Consider the following 23,901-nt stretch of genomic DNA (forward strand, 5'->3'; position numbering starts at 1 on the left):
GTTTTTGGTTTCTTTTTTAGGATAATTCACATGTGGTTCTGTGTATTTTCATCAGAAGATACATATTGTCTGGTTATCTGTTTATCAATAGCAACTATTTATGAACTACCTACATTCATTAATTGATCAGAGATTGTTCAATAGTTATATTCTATCATCTTCTTTTTACTAACTGGAAAACTTCTGTAAAGAGAAGCTTCCTCTCATCAATGATTTGATTTCCCTAAAGTACATTTCATATAGGAATGGTGAAAGGAATTATTTTTTTCCTTTTTTTAACTGATTTAAAAACAGTAAGGGCTGGGCGCGGTGGCTCACGCTTGTAATCCCAGCACTTTGGGAGGCCAAGGCGGGCGGATCATGAGGTCAGGAGATCGAGACCACGGTGAAACCCTGTCTCTACTAAAAATACAAAAAAATTAGCCGGGCGCGGTGGCGGGCGCCTGCAGTCCCAGCTACTCGGAGAGGCTGAGCAGGAGAATGGCGTGAACCCGGGAGGCGGAGCTTTCAGTGAGCCGAGATCGCGCCACTGCACTCCAGCCTGGGTGACAGAGCGAGACTCCGTCTCAAAAAAAAAAAAAAAAAAAAAAAAAAAAAAAAATCAGACCATCCCAGCCTCCTGTGTGCTCCAGCCACTCTGAGCCACGGAACCATCTGAGTACAGCATTGCCCTCATCTCTCACCTCACTTCCATCCAATTCCACAGTCCAATTTCTTGATTCCAACTTGACTTTATTCAGGCTTATTTGCTCCCCTTCCAAATCACAAGCATTACTCTGGCTTTTAAAATCTAAATGTATCAAGGCTCAAGGCATGTGGGGTGGATTCCTACCTATTCCACTGGCCTTATCTATTGCCCTATTCTTACAGCATCAAGCTCCTTCTCATTGTGTCCCCTTTGACTGGAAGGCCCTTCTCCCCGCTCTTTAAAAGATTAGCTTATCTTCCTTTAGGTTTCGGTCCAATTTTACTTTCTCTAGAGACCATCCTGAAACCCCATTAATACCCCCCTGCAACCACGGACCTGCCACAATGAGATAGAAGGTATAATATGGTTTGGCTGCGTCCTCACCCAAATCTCGTCTTGAATTGTAGCTCCCATAATTCCCATGTGTTGTGGGAGGAACCCAGTGGGAGACAACTGAATCATGGGGGCGGTTTCCCCCATACTGTTTTCATGGTAGTGAATAAGTCTCACAAGATCTGATGGTTTTATAAAGGGAAACCCCTTTCACCTGGCTCTCATTCTCTCTCTTGTCTGCCACCATGTAAGACATGCCTTTTGCCTTCCACTGTGATTGTGAGGCCTCCCCAGCCACGTGGAATTGTGAGTCCATTAAACCTCTTTTTCTTTATAAATTACCCAGTCTTGGGTATGTTTTTATCAGCGGCATGAAAACGGGCTAATACAAGGTGGGACTGGACTCCCCAGAGGAGGGGCTCAGACACTGGACCAAACTGAGAACTAGGGATGGGGCAGAAGCAGCTTTCCATAGGACACGCCCACCAGTGTCTCATGTTAATTTACCATTGCCATGGCAACACCCAAAAGTTACTGCCCTCTTCCATGGCAACAACCTGATGACCCAGAAGTTACTCCTCTCTTCCAAGAAATTTCTGCGTAATCTTCCCCTTAATTTGCATGTAATTAAAAGTGGATATAAATATGGCTGCAGAACTGCCTCCGAGCTGCTACTCTGGGCACACTGCCTGTGTGGTAGCCCTGCTCTGCAGTGAGCAGTACCTCTGCTGCTACTGCTGCTATACACTCTGCCACTAAAATAAAAGTTGCTGCCTAACACCACTGGCTCACCCTTGAATTCTTCCCTGAGTGAAGCCAAGAGCCCTCCTGGCACTAAGCCCCAATCTGGGGGTTCGCCTGCCCTGCATCAACATCACCCAACATCCTTCTTTCACTTGTTCAGTGCCTGGCTCCCCACTAACATGTAAGCCCGAGGAGGGCAGATTCTGGAAATGTTGTCTGTATTGCTCTATCCTGTCAAAGACAAACATAGGCTGGGTGTGATGGCTCACACCTGTAATCCCAGCACTTCGGGAGGCTGAGGTGGGCAGATCACCTGAGGTTAGGAGTTCGAGACCAGCCCGGCCAAGATGGTGAAACCCCGTCTCTACTAAAAAAAATACAAAAATTAGCCAGGCGTGGTGGCACATGTCTGTAATCCCAGCTACTCGGGAGGCTGAGGCAGAAGAATTGCTTGAACCTGGGAGGCGGAGGTTGCAGTGAGCCAAGATAGTGCCACTGCACTCCAGCCTGGGCAACATAGCAAGACTCCATCTTGGGGGAAAAAAAAGAAAGAAAGATAAACGTAGCTGGACATTAGTTAAGGCAGTAAAAACAGATTTTATTTAATAACTGCTGTCAGTAAAGGAAAGAACTGAGCTTCAATCTAGTTAATGCAGAGGTGACTGGGCATTTTAAAGGGTCTTGAGCAGAGTTAGGGAAATGAAAAATTATAAAAGTTATAAAAAGTGATAAGGGGAAGTTGATCCATGTGAAACTCATCTGGGTTTGCTAACTGGTGCATATCAAAGTTAGGCTCCTACCCACTCCCATGAGGCTGGGAGACAAGGACCCTATCATCAGGTGTTGCTGGAACAAACAGTAAACTCTTTGGGCAGCCTTGAGTTTTCTCAGACAAGCGCTTCAAGGGGGAGGGGAAGGCCATCTGGGGGATAAGGCCTTGTGCTGTTAGAAACTCTATTAGTGTTTGTTCAAGCCTTTCTAGGGCAAAGATGAGGGCTAGTGGAGAAGAGGGCTCAGAGAAACCTGGTCAAGGAGAGAGTTCGGTCAAGGAGAGTCTATCAATCTCCAGCACAGTGCCTGGTACATAGTAAGTGCTCATAAAACATTTATTGGACCAATGAACAAATGAGTGAATGACTAACAGGAGGATGAACCCCCTCCATGATCACTCCCTGATGTGGAGAGGGAGCAGGGAGGGTGCTGGAGGAAGTGAGAGGGGCAGTTCTCCTGCCCATAAGAACCCCAGGATAGAGGGTGGCAGCTCGGCACAGCTCAGCCCTCAAGCCTGCTCTCACTCCCCACAGAGGGCTGTGGTCCTTGCAAAGTGGGGCACAGCAGAGATGCTAGAATCTTCATTGACCTTAACTCAATAACATCAATTTGAAGGAAAAGACATTCCGAAAGCACCAGCATCAGGTTGTAATGTGAGCATGTTTGCAGCAATAACACATCTGTTATGTTGAAAAACCAACAAGAAAAACAGAAAAACCTGAACAACACCTACATTTTTTATTCTTGACGAGATCAAATAGGTTTATTCCTCCAATAAGCTACATAAACTCTGGTCATAATTAGCACTTGGCTGTGAGAAGCCTCTGCCAGATTTTTCCCTCACCTGTGATACGCTGTAAACATAAAACACAGGACAGTGTGCTGGCCTGGGCAAACTAACTGGTGCTCCAGGGCATCTGACAGATAGTTAACCGGTGAGTCTCAACTCTGCAGAGTGATTTTAGAGGAAAAGGGAAGAAAATACCTAGCACAGCAGTTAATAGGTGTTCTTGATTAGCACCTTTTGCTCAAGTAAGAAATGATTTCCTGTGAAGGCTTTTTGGTCATTTTCATGTTGATTATATGGATTACGTACAGTATTTCTTGAAAAAGATGAAACAGTTCCTAGTAAAAGTGTGCTGGATGAGAGTGCAAAACATTGATGTTTTGGGGAGGATTTCACTTTGAGTTATTATGCATAATGCTGCTCTAAACATTTATGCACAATTTTCTGTACAGACATATGTTTTCTTTTCTTATGGGTATATACCTAGAAGTGGAATTGCTGGGTAGTATAGTAATTCTGTTTACTCTTTTGAGGAAGTGCCAGGCCATTTTCCAAAGTGGATTTCCACCAGCAGTGGATGAGGACTGTAATTTCTCTACATTCTCTCCAACAGTTGCTATTGTCTGTCTTTTTTATTCTAGCCATTCTAGCAGGTATGAAGTGGTACCTCATTGTGTTTTTTTAAAATTAATTAGTTTGTTCATCAACAGTTAATAGTTATATATATGTATGGGGTACAATGTGATGTTTTGATCTATGCATACATTGTAGAAAGATTAAGTCAAGATAGTTAACATGCCTCATTAACTTACCATTTTTTGTGGTGAGAATGTAAAGAATCTATTCTTTAGCAATTTTGAAATATGTAATACATTAATATTAACCATGGTCACCATTCCCTGAATAGCCAAAGATATCTTGAGCAAAAAGAACAAAGCTGGAGGTATCACACTACCTAATTTCAAAATATATTATAAAGCTATTGTAATCAAAACAGCATGGCAACTGGGTGCAATGGCTCATGTCTATAATCCCAGCGCTTTGGGAGACCAAGGCAGAAGGATACCCTGAGTCCAGGAGTTCAAGACTAGCTTGGGCAACACAGTGAGTCCTTATTTCTACAAAAAAATTTTTAAAATTGGCCAGAAATGGTGGTGCATGCCTATAGTCCCAGCTACTCTGGAGGCTGAGATGGGAGGATTGCTTAAGCTCAGGTGTTTAAGGCTGCAGTGAGCTATGATTGCACCACTACACTCCAGCCTGGGCAACAGAGTGAGACCCTGTCTCGAAAAAAAGAAAAGGAAAAGAAAAAAAACAAAAGTCATAATGGCACTGGCATGACAACAGACACATCAACCAATGGAACAGGATATAAAGCCCAGAAGTAAACCCAGGTATTTATGGGCAATTTATTTTCAACAAAAGTGCCAAGAAGACACAATGGGGAAAGAGCAGTCTCTTCAATAAATGGTGCTGGGAAAACTGTATATTCATTCACATGCAGAAGAATGAAACTGGACCTTATCTCAGACATTATATACAAAAAAAATCAACTCAAAGTAGATTAAAGACAAATGTAAGGCCTGCAACTGTAAAGCTCCTAGAAGAAAACATAGGAGAAAGACTTTGTGACATTGGTCTGGGCAATGATTTTTTGGTTGACTCCAAAAGCATAGGCAACAAGAGCAAAAACAGTCATATGGGATTATATCAACATAAAAAGTTTCTGCACAGCCAAGGAAATGATTAACAGAATGAAGAGACAATCCACAGGTTGGAAGAAAATATTTGCAAACCATACATCTGATAAGGGACTAATATACAAAAAAATAAGTAACTCAAACAACTCAGTAGCGAGTAAACAAATAATCCAATTAAACAATGGGCAAAGGACCTGAACAGGCATTTGTCAAAAGAAGAGATACAAATGGTCAACAGGTATATGAAAAAATGCTCAACATCTCTATCAGGTAAATGCAAATTAAAACCACAATGAGCTATTACCTCATGCCTTTTAGAATGCAGTTACCAAAAAGGTGAATAATAGCACACGTTTGGTGAAGGTGCAGAGGAACAGGGACAACACACTGTTGGTGGGAATGTAAGTTAATATCACCATTTCAGAAGAGTATGGAGGTTCCTTCAAATCTAAAAATAGAACTACCATATGATCCAGTAACCCCACTTCTGGGTATAGAGCCAAAGGAATTAAAATCACTATGTCAGAAAGATGTCTTCATTCTCATGTTTATCGTGGGTTTGATTTGCATTTCTCTGATGGCTAATGATGTTAAGCATCTTTTCATGTGTTTATTGGCCTTAGTATGTCTTCTTTGGGGAAATACTTCTTCGGATTCTTTGCCCATTTTTTAATTGGGTTGTCTTTTTATTATTGAGTTGTAAGAGTTCTTCACATATTCTAGATGCTAATTTCTTATTAGATGTATGATTTGCAAATATTTTCTCCTGTTCCACGGGTTGTCTTTTCAATTCTTTGATGGCGAGAAGCATGAGTTTGCTGTTGTGCTTAATGCCTTCCTTTCTGACAAAACTGCCTGAGAGCCTTACCGGATGCCCTAATTCACCCATCTTCTCTCCCAGGAGCCTCACGTTTTCCCAAAAACTTCCACTTGGATCTGGGAAGCACTTACATGGCCTTTTATTTCTTAAAATTAAGTATTTTTTTTCCTAAAGGCACAACTTCCTTTCCCAAAAGGAGTCATTTCAAAGACATATAAATTTCCTGAATCTTGTCCAAAGTTTAAAACTGATATCCAAGAAGGAGTGGCCTCTTTATTTTACCTCCAGAAATGTCTCTGAAATGCAGGCAGGTCCCATCAATCTAAAATACTCTCCGCTTCATTGCAGCTGCAGCTGCGAGACAGACCTCGTCATTTTGGCTGTTTGTGCACTTCTGGAGGTATATTTAGGTTGCTTCTATTTAGTGTTCCCAGAATAGCCATAGTTTTTTGTTTCTCTATCATCCTCTTAGTTTTATTCCTTCCTGTCCCAAACTGCGGGTGATATACAAGATGATTTCCAAAACCCTTTCTACCTCAGAGAGTCTATGCTTTTAAACAATGTCCAGGCCCTCCTTTGCAGGAGCACAGTATATCATCTGTAGCCATAACCCACAGTCCACTAGCAAGCAGCAGAGAACAGTCACCAAATGCAGGAGAGGCCCCATGGCTCACAACTGAATTGGGCTCATGTACTCCAAATCCCAGTGTGATTTGATCACTACTATTTAAATTCATAGACAAGTATCCTATGAATTAATATGTAATGTGCTTGGATGAAGACAAACTTGGGTTTACCTATATCATTTCTGGGCAGGGTTGTAGCTAAATATTTTGCAGTGAAAGTGATTTTTGATTCCAGTTCATGCTAACAACTTAAGCTGACATATTTGATAGCTTCAACTAGCTCCACAGTGGTCGAATAAAATTTTTTGTGCTTCATGTTGTCCTTTCCATTAATAAATCAAATAATGCTGCAGGTACCATGGTTACATGTGCCTTAAATTTTGAGAACGACACTGCCAGAGACAGATTTTCAAGTTACAAACATCCTTCATATCTTAGATGATGTACTAGGTTGCTACAAATCCCAAATTAGAATCTTGCTATCAATAGAGCATTTAATGCCCACTCACTTTAAATAAGCAATCAAAGTTAAAATAAAAATCAGTGAGCTCCTATGAGTATTTCCCACAAATTCAGCTCAGCAGAGAGCTCTTCTGAGGATGGTCCCCACCCCCAGGAGTGAAATACAAGACATGAATGGGTTGATGCCTGATAATTTTCTGCTGATGATGTTTTTGATTTGGGGTGTGGTTTTTTTCCATCTTTGTGGTTTTACAAAAAGCAATGGTTTAAAGAAAGGGTTAACAGGAGGCGGAGCTTGTAGTGAGTCGAGACTGCACCACTGCACTCGAGCCTGGGCTACAGAGCTAGACTCCTTCTGAAAAAAAAAAAAAAAAAGGAAGAAGTTAAGGTGTGTGCAAATGCAAAAGCAAAGACATGGAATCAACCTAAATGCCTATCAATGCTAGACTGAATAAAGAAAATATAGTACATATACACCATGGAATACTATGCATATAGTATAAAAGGAACAAGCTGTAAAAAGGAAAAAGATCACGTCCTTTGCAGGGACATAGATGGAGTTGGAAGCCATTATCCTCAGCAAACTGATGCAGGAACAGAAAACCAAACACCACGTTTCACTTATAAGTCGGAACTGAATGATGAGAACACATGGACACGTGGTGCAGAACAACACATACTAGGGCCTGTCGGGCAGTGGAGGTGGGAAATAGAAATAAAATAAAATAAAATAAAACCTTTTTTTAAAAAAGTGTGTGCAAATGCACAGGGCCATGTTTTAAACAGTGGCAAAGAAAAAATGTTGAGAGACAAGGGGGAAGTCTTGAATTGTGTCATAGTTTGTTCATTTAAGCTTTAACATATCAAAGCCAAATAAATTTACACCAAGAAGTATTTATATTGATAAACAATATGTAATGGGAAGCTACAAACCCATTTGTAAACACTGTATCTAAATAATAATTTCTAACCAGTGTGCCCTGAAGCTGATGCCTGTGAATGACATGCTGAAAGGGATGAAAGCAACGTGTTGAGGGGCTGTTTTGCTGTTTTTCCCACCACTGTGCCAGAGCACAAGCCTCCTTCATGGGCGGGAGCCATCTGCATTTCAAGCAGCTGCCATTCCAAGGTGCCAGGGCACCACAGAGATTGGCCAGGATGTGAGGAGATGGCATGTGCTCCTGTCTAAGACAGATAACAACACAATAGCCTCTTCACTCACGCATACTCAAAGGAAAAGGAAAAAACCTTATGTCAGCTGAAATGAAGAGATTGGGGAGGGGGCTAGGAAAGGCTGCAGTGAGGCTAGAGCACAGACAGAAGCATCCTAAAGAAGCAGGAGAAAGAAAAGGGAACTAACTGCTCCTTGCTAAAACACCAATAGAGAGCTGCAGCTGGGTGGAAGAGCAACCCATGACTCCCCAGCTCAGAGCTCTGGCTATGGATTCCTTCATTCCTGAAGGAATGGTTGGAGAAAACCAATACTGTTATTAAAAGCATCTCTCACCTTCTCCTTCCTCCGTGTTTCATTACCAGCGTGTTCTGAAAATTTATATTGCAAGAAAAAATAAAAAGGATGTGAGAAAAAAATATTTAAAATATGGAAAATGGGAGTGATCATTTACTTTTGATGCTTTAATAAATATACTTATAAAAAGACAAAGGGACAATGACATTAAAAGCACAGACTTAAAAGAGTTTTACATTTTAAAAAACAGAAATTGTCAAAATATTTTAAAAGTGAAAAACGTTTCCTTCTTCTCTTACACATTCTAGTTCATGAAGACTTTTCCCATTTTTATTCTCATTTGTACCTGTTTACAAGAGACTCATTTTTTAGCCCCCTTGAACTATTCTTAAGCATCAAGAATGGTTTTGGCCAGGCGCAAGGGCTCATGCCTGTAATCTCAGCACTTTGGGAAGCCAAGGTAGGAGGATCACGAGGCCAGGAGTTCGAGACCAGCCTGACCAACATGGTGAAACCCCGTCTCTACTAAAAATAGAAAAATTAGCCAGATATACAGGCATGTGCCTGTAATGCCAACTTCTCAGGAGGCTGAGGCAGGAGAATCACTTGAACCTGGGTGGCAGAGGTTGTGGTGAGCCAAGATCGTGCCACTGCACTTCAGCCTGGTGACAGAGCAAGACTCCATCTCAAAGAAAAAAAAAAAAGAATGGCTTCAACCCAATCCCCCAGTGAACTGAATTTTAAAAGTAGACAACCTTCTCTGTCAGAGAAGTCTCAAGGAAAGAATAACTCACTGTTGTTGCTTATGGTAGTTAGAAAACATGAAAACTTTTAAAAACTGAAAGTTTATCCAATTTTTTTCTGAATATATATGAGCTAGGTATAGATAATATGTAGATAACATACGTACACATATATGTTGAATGATACGATCTACATAAGGGAATATGTAGTATGCATATGGATTATGTGGGCTGTCAAATGCATGCCTTTTTTCCTCTCTAGCATTTTTCCCTGTGTTATTGAATAACTTATTTTCTTAGCTGTCTTACATTCTTTTGTGTAAATACACCATACTTTATTTCCCATTTCCCTTCTGATGAACATTTAGGTTATGTCCAGTGTATTAATAGCAATAAAACTTGGATGAACATCTCTGAAGCTTATCTATATTCACATCAGATTATTTTTGAGAAAAAAAAAATAGAAACAGTGAATAAGAGGCCAGAACTTTGAAATATATTATCAACCTTCTAAAAAGACACATCAATTTTTATTCTCATCAGCAGTACGTGGAATTTCTAAAGATAATCATTTTAAAAGCAAAACAAAGATTGACAAAAACCCAAAAACAAATTTGGACTGGATCATGTTGAAAGGTTCCCATCAAGCTACAACATTACTATCTTGTTGATACACTCTGACATACGCAAACCCAGCATGATTCCCCTGCCAAGGACTCTGGGCTGGTCACAATTACGACGGCCCTAAAGCTTCACCTCAGATGCACCCCTGGAGCCCTGAGGAGCTCACCTTTGTCCTAATGCCTAAGGAGCTATCTGTTAGAAGGTAGTTTAGGAATCCACAGCCAGAAACACTGTGGCACCAACTAGATAATTTTAGGAACAAACCATGTATACATTTAGCCCTCCAAACCCTGCCGGGAACTCTAGGGAATTATTGGGGATTCAGTTGACTTTTTGCCGTACACTAACAAATCCATCTTCGGGAAAAGGCATGACTCACAGTGGCTCAATTAGGAGCAGGACACACCTCTACACCTCATCTCTTTTTGCTTTCATCCAGCTTTGGCAGGGCCTTCTCTTTCTGCCTCACAGCAAGGAACAGGCTTTGCCTTAAGCATGATTTTCGGTTGTTTGCTTGCTTTTGCAAAAAGCAAGGTATGTTGCCCAAATCTGATTAAATTTTGGAACATCTCTCTCCCTTTTTCCTGCAGCTACTCTTCTGGTGACTAGTGCAATTTCTTATGAATACAACTGACTCTAAATGCCCAGTGTAAGCCAACAAATATGTGAAAAACAAGGGAGAAAGAGCCAACCTCAGTGCTTATTGGTGGAAAGACACAATTATTTTTTGGAGCACTTTATATTTTTTTGGCCAATAGGGTCATTTGGCAATCTGTGATGTGCAAAATTTTCACTCCCGTTCAGTGTGTTCCCAGGACAGTTCTGGTGGACTTGGATGGGCCGCACTCTGAGGTAATGGTCTCAGCATGTCCTGCCTTTGGGGAGTATTACTGATCACAGCTCACCTTCATGGTTACTAAGCAGAAACATAGCACCAGGAACAGAATGGCTTCTTTCCATGAGGTGGTAGCCAAGAGACAGTGCTCAAAATTGTTTGAACCCGAGAGGCAGAGGTTGCAGTGAGCTGAGATCGCGCCACTGCACTCCAGCCTGGGCAACAGAGTGAGACTCCCTCTCAAAACAGAGACAATGCCTGAGAACAGCTAGCACCAGGAATGCTGGAGTTGTACTTGAACTCCCTCCCACTTGGAGAATCTAGGCTTGCTGGACTCCACTAGGGCTCTGACCTTTCTCTGAAGCCAGTCTGAGGGGCAGAAACAGCTAGAAGCCTAGAGAAAGGCCTGAGGGCTTCCAATAAAAGAAACTGGGCCAAGAGTCAAACCCAGTGCTATGAGCGAGTTGTTCTTTGAGATAGATGGAGAGAAGTGTGCACCAATATCCAGAAGAAAATTCCTCACTAGAGGCAAAGTAAGCCAGCACCAAGCCCTCAGGAAAGCAAACAGAGCAAGGAGGAGGGTTTTAGGAGCCAGAAATCCAGGGGCCTCCCCCTGCCTGAGCAGATAGCAGAAGACACTCCACAAGAGGCTCCTCTTGCCTGAGATGACCAGGGGACCTGGGGGTGCAGGGGGTGGTGGGTGAGGGGTCCGTGTAGAGGAAGACGGAGAAGAAGGCTATGTTGGGAGGAAGGACCTGCTGCTGAGGGCATGCTGTGGATGAGGAGGAGGGTGTGGGGAGGGAGGACTTCCTGGTGAGGATGTTATAGGGATGAGGGGCATGTGGCAGCTGGGGGAGCTAGGAAATGCGGAGAGGCAGGGAGATGTGACAAGTACTTTTCAGCACCTCTCTGTGTGACACTCCATAAACCCACTGCACCACTCCTACGTGGAAAACACTGCAGAGTTTTTGTGATCTTTGCAGGCATCTGGTGTTTATATGATGAGTGGAGAGGCAGAGCTGGGTCAGGCATTAAGAGGGCCTGGTTATTTCCTAGATCCACTGGCCTAAGCTTGCAGTCAGGGAGGAGAGCCAGTTTCTCAGGTAGCAGAAAAGAAGCCAGCGGGGGATGAGGGACCGTGTGAGGAGCAGGGTGCCCAGAGGCAGCCGGCACCCAAAGGGTTCTCACTGTGCAGTGCTCCTTTGAGTAATGGCAGGACTTTCCTGGTTCCTGGGGGTGGGGGGGACTATTTCCAAGGGGGGCTATTTCCTGGGGGGGCTATTTCCAGGGCTCACATTGCCTGCATCCAAAGACGTGCCCACCTTGACCCCTGGAAAAGTCCTGCTTCTTTCTGCCCTAGTGACTTTCCACGCATTCGTTCACCCAACAGTGATTATTGATACCCTGTTTACGACCAAGGTCCCTACTGTAGAGAGCTGACAGCCCAGCAGGAAGCTGTAGCAAGTGTACAAATAACTTCAAAGCAAGCCAGAACATGATGGTTGCCTTCGGAGAGAGGCAAAGGGCTTCACAGTGCGTAGGAGACCCCTATCTCAGAGATCAGGACTTCTGAAACTGGGTCAGCCCAAAGTTGAGCCTCCGAGGACCTCATTGAACAAGACCTTGCCTGCAGGTCCCGGCCAGCCTGTGCTCAGGAATAACTAAGGAGTGGAGCCGCAGCAACATCCTTCCCAAATCCGGACGTCTTCCTCCGACTCAAGCCCAACTTGAGGGCCAATCCCCTTGATTCACCCTTGGAAACAGACACCAGCCAAGGGAGCTGTCTCCTGGTGTTGACAAGGATCCGATTTAGGTCAGTATTCTAGTTCCCACTCTACAGAGGAATCTGACTGGAGGCCAGCTGTGGTCGATGAGTCATCCGGAACACAAGCAGGCAGCTATTTCCGAACTAAATGGCATCTGATCTCCCTCCTCACCTTGAGTCCAGTGCCCTGGTCTCCAAAAAAAACTTCCTCTGAGATCAAGCCAGGGAGAGAGACACAGAGACCTGAGCAGAGGGGAGCCACCGTGGCTTCATCACTCCTGGTGCCATGCAGGTGGCAAAGGAACATCTGGAATAAAGCAGGCAATTCTAGAAGATTCTAGAATTCCAGGTCCTGTTAATAGACTGCCTCCATCCTTTACCTTTTTTACTTCCATCCTTCCTTCCTCCCTCCCTCCTTCCTTTCTCCCTCCCTCCTCCCTCCTTCCTTCCTCCCTCCGTCCTTCCTTCCTTCCTCCCTCCTTCCTCCCTCCTTCCTTCCTTCTTCCCTCCCTCTTCCCTCCTTCCTCCCTCCCTCTTCCCTCCTTCCTCCCTTCCACCTTCCTCCCTCCCTCTTTCCTCCCTCCCTCCTTCCTCTTTTCTTCTTTCTTTCCTTCCTTCCTTCTTCCTTCCTCCCTCCCTCCTTCCTTCCTCCCTTCCTCTCTCCCTCCTCCTCCTTCCTTCCCCACTGCCTCCATCCTTCCTCTTTTCTTCTTTCCTCCCTTCCTCCTCCCTCTCTCCTCCTCCCTTCCTCCCTCCCGCCTTCCTCTCTCTCTCCCTCCTTCCTCCCTTCCTCCCTCCTTCTTTTCTTCTTTCCTTCCTTCCTCCTCCCTCCTTCCTTCCTCCCTCCTTCTTCCTTTCTCCCTGACTCCTTCCTCTTTTTTCTTTATTTCCTTCCTTTCCTCCTTTCTTTCTTCCATCCTTCCTCCCTTCCTTCCTTCCCTGCTCCCTCCTTCCTCTTTTCTTCTTTCCTCCCTTCCTCCTCCCTCTTTCCTCCATCCTCCCTCTCTCCCTCCTTCCTCTCTCCCTCCCTCCCCTCTTCCTCTTTTCTTCTTTCCTTTCTTCCTTCCTTCTTCCTTCCTCCCTCCCTCCTTCCTCTCTCCCTCTGTCCCTCCTCCTTCTTTCCTTCCTGCTTCCCTCCCTCCTTCCTCTTTTCTTCTTTCCTTCCATTCTCCTCCCTCCTTCCTTCCTCCCTCCTTCTTCCTTTCTCCCTGATTCCTTTCTCTTTATTTCCTTCCTTCCCTCCTTCCTTTCTTCCTTCCTTCCTTCATTCTTTCCTCCCTCCCTCCTCCTTCCTTTATTCCTTCACACCCTCATTTCTTTCCTCCCTCCTTTTTTCCTTCTTCTCACTTGGAACACCTACTATATGAGCCATATACTGTTTTAGGCACCAAATCAGAGATGACCCTTTCCATTATGTAAGATACTGAAAATAAAGACTGATGGGTATTGATTGTTACTATTTGCCAGGTACTATTATAACCACTTTACATATATTAATTCTTTTAATCTTCACAGCCAAATAAGGCAGATACTATTATTATCTCCATTTTGGAGATGAGACACCTGGCTGAGCATGGAGAGATGAAATAGCTTGCCCAAGTAAAACCATGTATAAGCAGTGCCCCCTTTCTGTACTGATTCACACTATTGGAAGAAGTTCCCGGAAGCTGGCATGACCACTTCTCAATGGGAAGGGAGTATCATTTCTTGAATACCTACTGTGTGCTAGACACTGTGTTTGTCCCCCGACACCCCCACTCTCTGTGTTGGCCACCCAGCTGACCTCTGGAAGGTCCCAGGAAAGGGAGCCCCACTCTCCCCTAGGGGTCCAACCCAGGAGCTCCCTCCCAGCAATGCCGCTGCCAGGGTGGTGCCCTGCTCAGCTTCCACTGTGCCATGGTGCACTCCTCCAGAAGCCACCATCTAGTGTCCACTGCTGAGCACAGGACAGGCCCTGACTTGGATTCACAGAGGAAGCAGGCAGACACCCTGCCCCCGCCTCTGTGCCTCTGCTTTAGTCATCATGATCCTGACTCTGGATTCCAGCATCACCACAGGGTCAGCCGTTGTGTGTCACCCTGAGAGAGTCCGGAGGGGCCAGGGGATGTGTCTGGAAGCCCAGTGGTCTTACCTCTCAATGTCCTGTCCCCAGCTGGAGTTACTCAGCCTTGGTATTTCTCCCTAGAGAAAGAGGAGAAAGCTTCATGGGACCCTAGTAGTTCTGAGTTTGTCTTACTGAGGCATGTTGCTGTCTGGGGAAGAAAAGAGACGTGAGGTTTTTGTTTTCCTGCCCTTGCATGTGGAGTTATTGAAAAGGATGTCAATGATCCTTGCCAGGTGAGGGAAAAGAGCTGCCCAGTGCATGGGAGTCCATTACTTGGCCATATCCTTAGGCTTTCTCTCTCTCCTGTTGGACACACCAGTGCTTGCCCCACTCAGAGGGCTTCTGAATACTGTGGACTGATGTACTGGGGTGAAATTCCACATCTGGGTCAATTTTAAGTGATTATTTTTAAACACTGGTAACCATAAAAATAATTTGTTATTCTCACTATTTAATACAGTGAAGGACTATTAAACGGTGTTGATATTTCAGAGTTAATTAATTAAAATGGTCTGTTTTCTGACTATTGAAAACCATAGCTGGATTTAACATTTATGAATTTATTCTGAACACATTAAGTAAAGGTCTTCACATAATTTACATGAATATAATTTTAACAGTATTTTTCCTCCTCCCTCCTTCCTGCCTTCCTCCTTCTTTCTTTCTCCCTGCTTCCTTCCTCTTTTTTTCTTTATTTCCTTCCTTCCGTCCCTCCTTCCTTTCTTCCTTCCTTCCTTCCTTCCTCCCTCCCTGCCTCCCTCCCTCCTTCCTCTTTTCTTCTTTCTTTCCTTCCTCCTCAAGAATCAATTTAATTAACTGGAGACATGAAAGATAATTGTTAAGGTCTTTGTAGGCAGTAACAATTGTAATACCTAGGACAATAATTTCATATACCCCAAACTTTAAAGGCTAACAAGACCTAGGAGATTATCTAGTTGATGATTTTCTAAACTTTCTTTTAGCCATGACATCTCTTTTATAAACCAAATCTAACATAGGACCCCAACAAATAAAAGTAGAGTTGCTTTGCAGAGACCAAGAAACAGTTTGGGCTGGGCATGGTGGTCATGCCTATAATCCTAGTGCTTTGAGAGTCCAAGGCAGGAGGATTGCTTGAGACCAGGAGTTTGAGACAAGCCTGGGCAACACAGTAAGCTCACATCTCTACAAAAGAAATAATTTTTTAAAATTAGTCAGGTGTGATGGTGCACACCTATAGTCCTAGCTGCTCAGGAGGCCTAGGTGGAAAGATTGCTTGAGCCTAGGAGTTCAAGGCTGCAGTGAGCTGTGATCACATAATGGCACTCCAGCCTGGGCAACAGAGCAAGATCCTGTCTCTTTTATAAAAGAAAAAAGAAAAGAAAAATATACAGCTGGAAAACTGCCAAAGGTGTCCAATTCTTTCAAGCCCATATCAGGAAACTGAGGCCAGAGGAGACTTGGTGGCCACTCAAGGTTGGCTGCTTCTTCCTGGAAGAGCTGGCGTTCAAACTCAAGATGTTGGCTATACTTTAAGGCATTTTCCGTGCTCTGTTGGTCTCAAGGGAATCATAAGTATCACTTAACTCTAGCAAATGGATTGATGCCTTATTGGAATCGTGCAGTGGGACCATAGATATTTACATACCCCTGCATGGGAATGAATAGACCAGAGGCCCCTGTGGATGGCGTACATGTGAACCAGTCCAAGTAGGGCAACAAGAGGCTATTTGCACAACCCAGGCTGGAATTCTGTACCAGGAAGAAGAGTAACAAACCTCCAGAATCCGAGGAATCAGGTGGGCCCAACATAGCTACCCTCTTCCTGATGATCAGCCCAGGCCCGTCTGCTTTCTCATTCTAAAGGGCCATGGCTGTGTCCTCGCCCTGAGGGTCACAATTTCAATACAGCCCCTGGGTGATCGGAGAAACTGGGCATTTTGACTCCTTTCTTATCTAGGACTCCTTTTTTACTGCCTTTCGCTGTGGTTTGCATGTGAGGAGTTGGGAGGAGGCAGGGGGTATAAAACTTACACTCCTGGCATGTGAGCTCTGCATCTGTTCGCTTCTATATCTACCCAGCACACCCACTTCAGTATCCAGACCTCTACTGAGATCACAAAACCCAGTCACTCTTCATAAGTCTGCCATATCAGACTACCATAAATCGTCATTAAATACCCATCCAATTCCCAGCCATATCAATGAAAAAAAAAAAACAAGAGAGTGGGGCTAGTGATAAAGAACAGGCTTCTATCAGAATAGACACCATCACACATCGCTGAGGAGATCCTTGGCTTTGATGAGCAAACTGTTGCACAGTACATTCTTAGAAGATGACGAGGAAGACCTATTTAATGAGTAAAAGCTGAAAAAGTCAGCCCAGTTCCTTTTCCTAGCTCCTGTAATACTAAAGTCAAGACAGATAGGTGCCCAATGATCTCATCCAGATATTATCTGATGCTAACACCCTCAAAAGAGGAATAGGGGTCAGAGGTCAAATGACCCATCCTTTTGTCTGGATATTATTTATACAGTATTGTTGCCATTGATATGTCAGGGGTCTCAGCTCTCTTTGTTGGAAGAATTATTAGCACTTTTTTTTTTTGGAATGTGAGATTTGAGTTTTTGTGAGATTTGATTTTTTAAGTGGGGCTTGGGCAATTTTCTAAGTATCCTAGAATAGGTTATTATGGCCTAACTCCAGTTAGGCCATAATAAAAAAAGCTCCAGTGAAGCTTTAAATTGTTGGAATTCTCAAAACAGTAGTGCATGCTTATACACCAGTACACCATTAGCTTCCTGGATAATTTTGTTTATGTGAGTTTTTAAATAGGCATTCCCACCACATCCCACTCCCAAAAAGAAGTGTTCACTTAAGGAATATCCATACTCATGTGGTCAAGCAGACAGAAAACTGATTTGAAAAGGAGTATGAGAAGTTTGGTTTTTTGAGGGGTAGCAGGATAGGGTGGGGCAGCTGTTGAAACACAACAGAGCAGACAGAGCACATAGGACTGATGGGATTGAGTATGGAAAATGAAAAATAGAAACAGCATGGAGTGCTTAAAAATAAAGGGAAGAAGTTGAGATGGCAATTAGTAACTCCTCTTCAGTAAGCAGAAATTAACAGACATGAGGAGGTAATGACCTCCCAAATATTAACAACTCCTGGGGTAAGCTGCATGTGAAAAAAAAGGATTTAGTGATCTTTAACAATATTTGTTAACTATTTGACTCTGTACACAACATTGCATTAAACAGAAAGTAAATATTTTAAAAACAGACAAATATTTATTGAGCACTTACGATATGATTTGGCTGTGTCCCCACCCAAATCTCATCTTGAATTTCCATATGTTGTGGGAGGGACCCACTGGGAGGTAATTGAATCATGGGGGCAAGTCTTTCCCATGCTGTTCTCATGACAGTGAGTAAGTCTCATGAGAAATGATGGTTCTATAATGGAGAGTTTCCCTGCACAAGCTCTCTCTTTGCCTGCTGCCATCCGTGTAAGACATGACTTGCTCCTCCTTGCCTTCCAGCATGATTGTGAGGCCTCCCCAGCTACATGGAAATATAAGTCCATTAAATCTCTTTTTCTTCCCAGTCTTGGATATGTCTTTATCAGCAGCATGAAGACAGGCTAATATAGTAAATTGGTACCAGTAAAGTGAGGCATTGCTGAAAAGATACCCGAGAATATGGAAGTGACTTTGAAACTGGGCAATAGGCAGAGGCTGGGACAGTTTGGAGGGCTCAGAAGAAGACAAGAAAATGTGGGAAAGTTTGGAACTTCCTAGAGACTTATTGAATGGCTTTGCCCAAAATGCTGATAGCGATATGGACAATAAAGTCCAAGCTGAGGTGGTCTCAGATGGAGATTAGGAACTTGTTGGGAACTGGAGCAAAGGTGACTCTTGGCATTTTGCCCCTGCCCTAGAGATTTGTGAAACTGAACTTGAGAGAGATGATTTAGGTTATCTGGCAGAAGAAATTTCTAAGCAGCAAAGCATTCAACAGGTGACTTGGGTGCTGTTAAAGGCATTCAGTTTTAAAAGGGAAGCAGAGCATAAAAGTCTGGAAAATTTGCAGCCTGATGTAATAGAAAATTTGCAGCCTCAATGCAATAGAAAGGAAAATCCCATTTTCCAGGCAGAAATTCAAGCCAACTGCAGAAATTTGCATAGGTAACAAGGAGCTTAATGTGAATCACAAGACAATGGGGAAAATGTCTCCAGGACATGACAGAGGTCTTCACAACAGCCCCTCCCATCACAGGCCTGGAAGCCTAGGAGAAAAAGATGGTTTCCTGGGCCAGGCCCAGGGTCCCCATTCTGTGTGCAGCCTAGGGACTTTGTGCCCTGCATCCAAGCTTCTCCAGCAGTAGCTGAAAGGGGCCAACACAGAGCTTGGGCTGTTGCTTCAGGAGGTGTAAACCCCAAGCCTTGGCAATTTCCATGTGGTGTTGAGCCTGCAAGTGCAGAGAAGTCAAGGATTGGGGTTTGGGAACCTTTACCTAGATTTCAGAGGATTATGAAAACACCTGGATGCCCAGAGAGAAGTTTGCTGCAGGGGTGGGACCCTCATGGAGAACCTCTACTAGGTCAGTGCAAAAGTGAAATTTGGGGTCAGAGCCCACACACAGAGTCCCTGCTGGGGCACTGCCTAGTGGAGCTATGAGAAGAGGGCCACTGTCCTCCAGACCCCAGAATGGTAGATCCACAGACAGCTTGCACTCTGTGCCTGGAAAAGCCACAGACACTCAATGCCAGCCCATGAAAGCAGCTGGGAGGGAGGCTGTACCCTGCAAAGCCACAGAGGCAGAGCTGCCCAAGAACATGGGAACCCCCCTCTTACATTGGCGTGACCCAGATGTGAGACATGGACTCAAAGGAGAACATTTCAAAGCTTTAAGATTCAACTGCCCTGCTAGATTTTGGACTTGCATGAGGCCTGTAGCCACTTCATTTTGGCCAATTCCTCCCATTTTGAACAGCTGTATTTACCCAATGCCTGTACCCCCATTGTATCTAGGAAGTAACTAACTTGCTTTTGATTTTACAGGCTCATAGGTGGAAGGAACTTCCCTTGTCTCAGATGAGGCTTTGGGCTGTGGACTTTCGAGTTAATGCTGAAATGAATTAAGACTTTGGGGGATAGATGGGAAGGCAAAATTGGTTTTGAAATATGAGGATATGAGATTTGGGAGGGGCCGGGGTAGAATGATATGGTTTGGCAGTGTCCCCACCCAAATCTCATCTTGAATTCCCATATATTGTGGGAGGGACCCACTGGGAGGTAACTGAATCATGGGGGCAGGTCTTTTCCATGCTGCTCTCATGATAGTGAATAAGTTTCACGAGATCTGATGATTCTATAAGGGGGAGTTTCCCTGCACAAGAACTCTCTTTGCCTGCTGCCATCCATGTAAGACATGGCTTGCTTCTCCTTGCCTTCCACCATGATTGTGAGGCCTCCCCAGCCACGTGGAAATAAAAGTCCATTAAACCTGTTTTTCTTCCCAGTCTCGGGTATGTCTTTATCAGCAGGGTGAAAACAGACTAATACAACTTGTCATTGTGATTGCCCAGTAGAACACGTGTGTAGAGGCCAATGTGAGGTGCTGGAGGAGACCCACATCAGCACAAGTATAAACCAGTTTCCCCAGGAGTGTACAGATGCTCAGGCACGGTGAAATCATGTATCATATATCAAAACCACATTCAAACTTGGCACGTATCTCTCAGCTGACTTGGAATAGCTATGAGGAATTTTTGCATTTTATATCTCCAACATGTAAGAGAATAACGTAGTGGTTATAAGTTCAGGCTTTTGAATAGTTCACACTTGGATTTAAATCCCCGCTTGGCCAGTTAGTCTGTGACCTGCTACATTATCCTCTCAGCCTCAGTTTCCCCATCTATGAAATGAGATAACAACAATCTTACAGAGCTTTTGAGAGTAGGAAATGAAATTATTTATGTAAAACAGTTAAATAATACATAGCATGTGCTCAAAACGTGTGCAATTATTATGTGATATTTGTTTTAGTTACTATATATAATAAATGTTATTGATGAACTTGATGAAACACATAGAAGTATTATTTTGTAGTAAAAAGATCCTCTTTAATATACAATATGTAATTCTTTTGCTGTAAGCTTATTTGAGTTTAAATTTTCCGAAGAAGGAAATGGCTTATTGGCTTATTGTAGTGTCATCACTAGGAGTCTTGGAACGTTTCCTGTAAGAGGCATGTAATGTGGAGGGGTACCACTAGAGGGCTCTGCAGGGACCCTATATACCTTTTCCTTGGCTGTAGTAGTGGAAAGCAACCCTGAGAAGCCCTGGCCTTTTGGAGATCACAGCCATTCCATTCATTACAGCTGTTCAAGAGGGCAGTTAATAACAAGAATCCAACAAGAGCAACTCCTAGGAGCCACTTCTGCCAGAAAGCTGGGGGTTGCAGGTGGATGTCACCAGAAACATCTGGTAGGTGCTGAGCTAGGAAACCCTATTGCTTGAATTTCACTCTCCCCTGTACCACTCCACAGAGCTACCCTTGTGGGGACTTGAATGACATAATACAATGAAATTTTAACTTTGACACAGGAAAGCAGGTAGTATTGAAGGTTCTGAAATTCTGGGCAAAGACCTAACCAACAATAATAACGAAACCCACCTTGAATCTCAACTGATCCTTGAGGCTGGGACCCAAACTGATGGCTGGGCATCTGTAAAGGAGATGAACACAAGGCCCTGGGAGTTCTGGGGCTGCAGGAGCCCTGTGTGTCCTACATGCAGGGATGATGGCGGGGCACCTCTGATGATGCACTGTCTTGGGATAAATGCCCCTCCGGACTCAGTGGTCACTCAGAGATTGTGCTGGCAAGTGATGCAATAGGTATACATCATAGCTTTTTCATGAGCACCATCGGCCAGTAGCTTACAGCTGTGTCTGAGTGACAGCAGTGAAGCCAGTGCCTGCAGAGGCAAATGTCAGACCTGCAGCTGAAGCAAGGACCCGGGAGCTGGGCAGAAAAGGAGCTTTCCTGCTACCCAGGTGAGTTTGGATCTCCAGACTGAGGCAGTGGGGTAGGAGCAGAAATCACTTCAAGCCTTTGTTTTCTTGTGGCTGTTTTGCTTCTGTGGTGTTTGAACCATCCCCTAACTCCACCCCACAAAAAAGTAGCTGTCCACGGGGCCGGACAAGATAATATGCCTCTAGACTCAAGACGTGAATGGCAGCCTTGGGAAGTTTTGCTTTTTTCTAACTCTCCCTGTGAAATAATTCAGGACTTCCGCACACTGAAGAGTCAACTCTCAATCCAAAGTCAAGCACTTCCCTTTTTAAACTTGTGCAACACTGAGGCTTAAGTTCTCAGGGTCTCCCCTCCGCAGGCGCTGGTCCTTTTAAAGGGGTCCTCAGAGAGGTGGTGGCCAGAGGAAGTCAGGACCTGGCTGGGAGGAAGAGAGGGATGAGGGCTGCGGGACTGGGCGTCCCGGGGAGGAGGGCGGAGCAGGTGAGCTGCGGGGTGGGAGCAGGGAGTGCACTTGTACGTGACGTTGGAGTTTGCAGCAACCTCCAAGTAGGAGGCTGTGCGCGCGTGTGTGTGGAGTGGCTGCGCGGCCGGGGAGGATGTGCGCTGCAGGGCGGCCGCCGCAGTGAGCAACGCGGCGACCGGAGCCCGGCGGGCAGCCGGGGAGGCCGGGACTGAGAGGGGCGAGCCGCTGGTGCTCCCCAGCGGCAGAGGGCCGCGTCGGCCACGGGCCCGGGAGAGACGCGCTCCAGCCGGCCCCAGGATGTAGGCGATCGGCGGCAGCGCTCCAGCAGGCGGCCGGCTCATCATGAAGAAGCACTCGGCCCGGGTGGCCCCGCTCAGCGCCTGCAACAGTCCGGTCCTGACCCTCACCAAAGTGGAAGGTAATGCGCGGCCGCCTCGCCCCAGGGGTCCCTGCACCCTAGCCGGGGAATGCTGCCACCCTGAGGGGGGCTGCCTGGCTGCGGGGCGCCGGGGCTGGGGGTGCTGCTACCCCAGGACGCGGCTCCGCAGTGCAGAGCGCCGCCGCCTGCGTGGGGGGACCTGGCAGCTTCGGGGGCTGCCCTGAGCTCCCTGGCGAGCAGGAGTGAGCTGCTGCGGCGAGCGAGCACCCCGCTCCCCAACCTTCTCCTTCCTGGGCAGCACCCAGCGCATCTGGCAGCAGCTGCACCCTCACCTCCATCCCAGTTTGTCCTGGGGCTCTTGTCTGTTCGGCAGGAGGGGGTAGTCCAGCCGCTCCCAGTGTCCCCTCACCACACACACACTTGAGTTGCCTGGGTGTGGAGCTCTGTGCCTCACCCCCAGGCAGACCAAAGGTGCTGCCCGCGGTTGGTAGAGGCGGGAGAGGGCTGCAGCCGGCTAAGGAGACGTCTCTCCTGCGTGTTCCGAAGCCTTTCCGGCCACCAGCCAACTGACTGCCCTGCTCTTTGGGAATGGGCGGGGCGCACAGGTGAGGGAAGAGCCAGCACCAGTCTGTAAACAGGCTCTTTCCCAGGCCCTGGAGAGGGATCGGAAGGGCTGTGAGAGGCCCCCAGAAGGTGTCCTCCTCCCCGTGTTGTCCTTTCTGCCTGGAACTGCTCCCACCCAGGAAATGTGAGGGAGAGGACAGGGGAAGAAGCAGCCCACCGAGGAGATCTTCCTCATACACAGCTGGCTTCTGCTGGCCTAAGGGGCCTTGCTTTCCAGTGGAGAAGGGGGAAGAGGGCCAGTCCCAGTTCTTAACTCCTCCTCCCAGGAGGCAGAGGTGGAATGACTAACTCCCTCTGCCAGGAGCAAGCCACCTTGGCCAGGTGAGGCAGACAGACCATCCCCTGGGTCCCAGGAGCTCCCCTGTAGGTTTTTGCTTGTGCTGAGCCAACAGAGCCCATGGGCACCAGTGGTGAATGAGGGGCAGCCCTGGGTTCCTTCAGAGCCTGGCTTCTGCCGTCCCAGGAAGCCTGGACTTCTTTAGGCTACTGTGGACCCTGCTTCCCACTCGTGACTTCTTGTTTATTACAATAAATCTGAGAACCAGCAAGGACAAGACAGAGGCTGGCTTGGTAATTGTATATCCCAAGCTCAACTGTCCACACAGGCCTGCCTGCAGCTGCCCTCGTACTATGACCCCCATCCCACCGGGGAGCAGTGTGAGGCCCCAGCAAAGTGGGTTAACGTGTCCTAGACCCACAGTTGGTAGGTGGTGAAGCAGGAATGGAATCCTGGGCTGTCTGATCCAAAGCTCAAGCATTTTTTTCAGAACATCAGTTTGCACTGAACTGCAACTACTTACCTATTTCTCATCATTTTCTGTCTTTAGGAGGTTGGGTTTTTTTCCTTCTTGTGGCTGTCTTCTTCTCTCCTCCATCCCAACCTCAGGAATGACTTGATATCAGCCATCTACACCTGAGTTTAGTGCAAGTGCTACCTCTT

At 45.6% G+C, this 23,901-nt stretch overlaps 1 protein-coding gene across 2 annotated transcripts in view; it reads left to right on the top strand.

The window, feature by feature from the left end:
* The window catches only part of SLC35F3 (solute carrier family 35 member F3), a 410,117-nt gene that overhangs the window by 272,072 nt on the left and 114,144 nt on the right, over positions 1-23,901 (top strand). The window contains exon 1 of one of the 2 annotated variants that reach the window (XM_055234154.2): positions 21,788-22,376. The exons of the other annotated variant lie outside the window; for it this stretch is intronic. Coding sequence (XP_055090129.1) covers positions 22,301-22,376 — 76 coding nt within the window. The 5' untranslated portion in view covers positions 21,788-22,300. Of the gene's footprint in view, positions 1-21,787; positions 22,377-23,901 lie in introns of those variants that run through there. 2 annotated transcript variants of the gene reach the window in all.

Source organism: Symphalangus syndactylus, chromosome 19 (genome assembly GCF_028878055.3).
Source record: "Symphalangus syndactylus isolate Jambi chromosome 19, NHGRI_mSymSyn1-v2.1_pri, whole genome shotgun sequence".
In the NCBI taxonomy this organism is placed as follows: Eukaryota; Metazoa; Chordata; class Mammalia; order Primates; family Hylobatidae; genus Symphalangus; species Symphalangus syndactylus.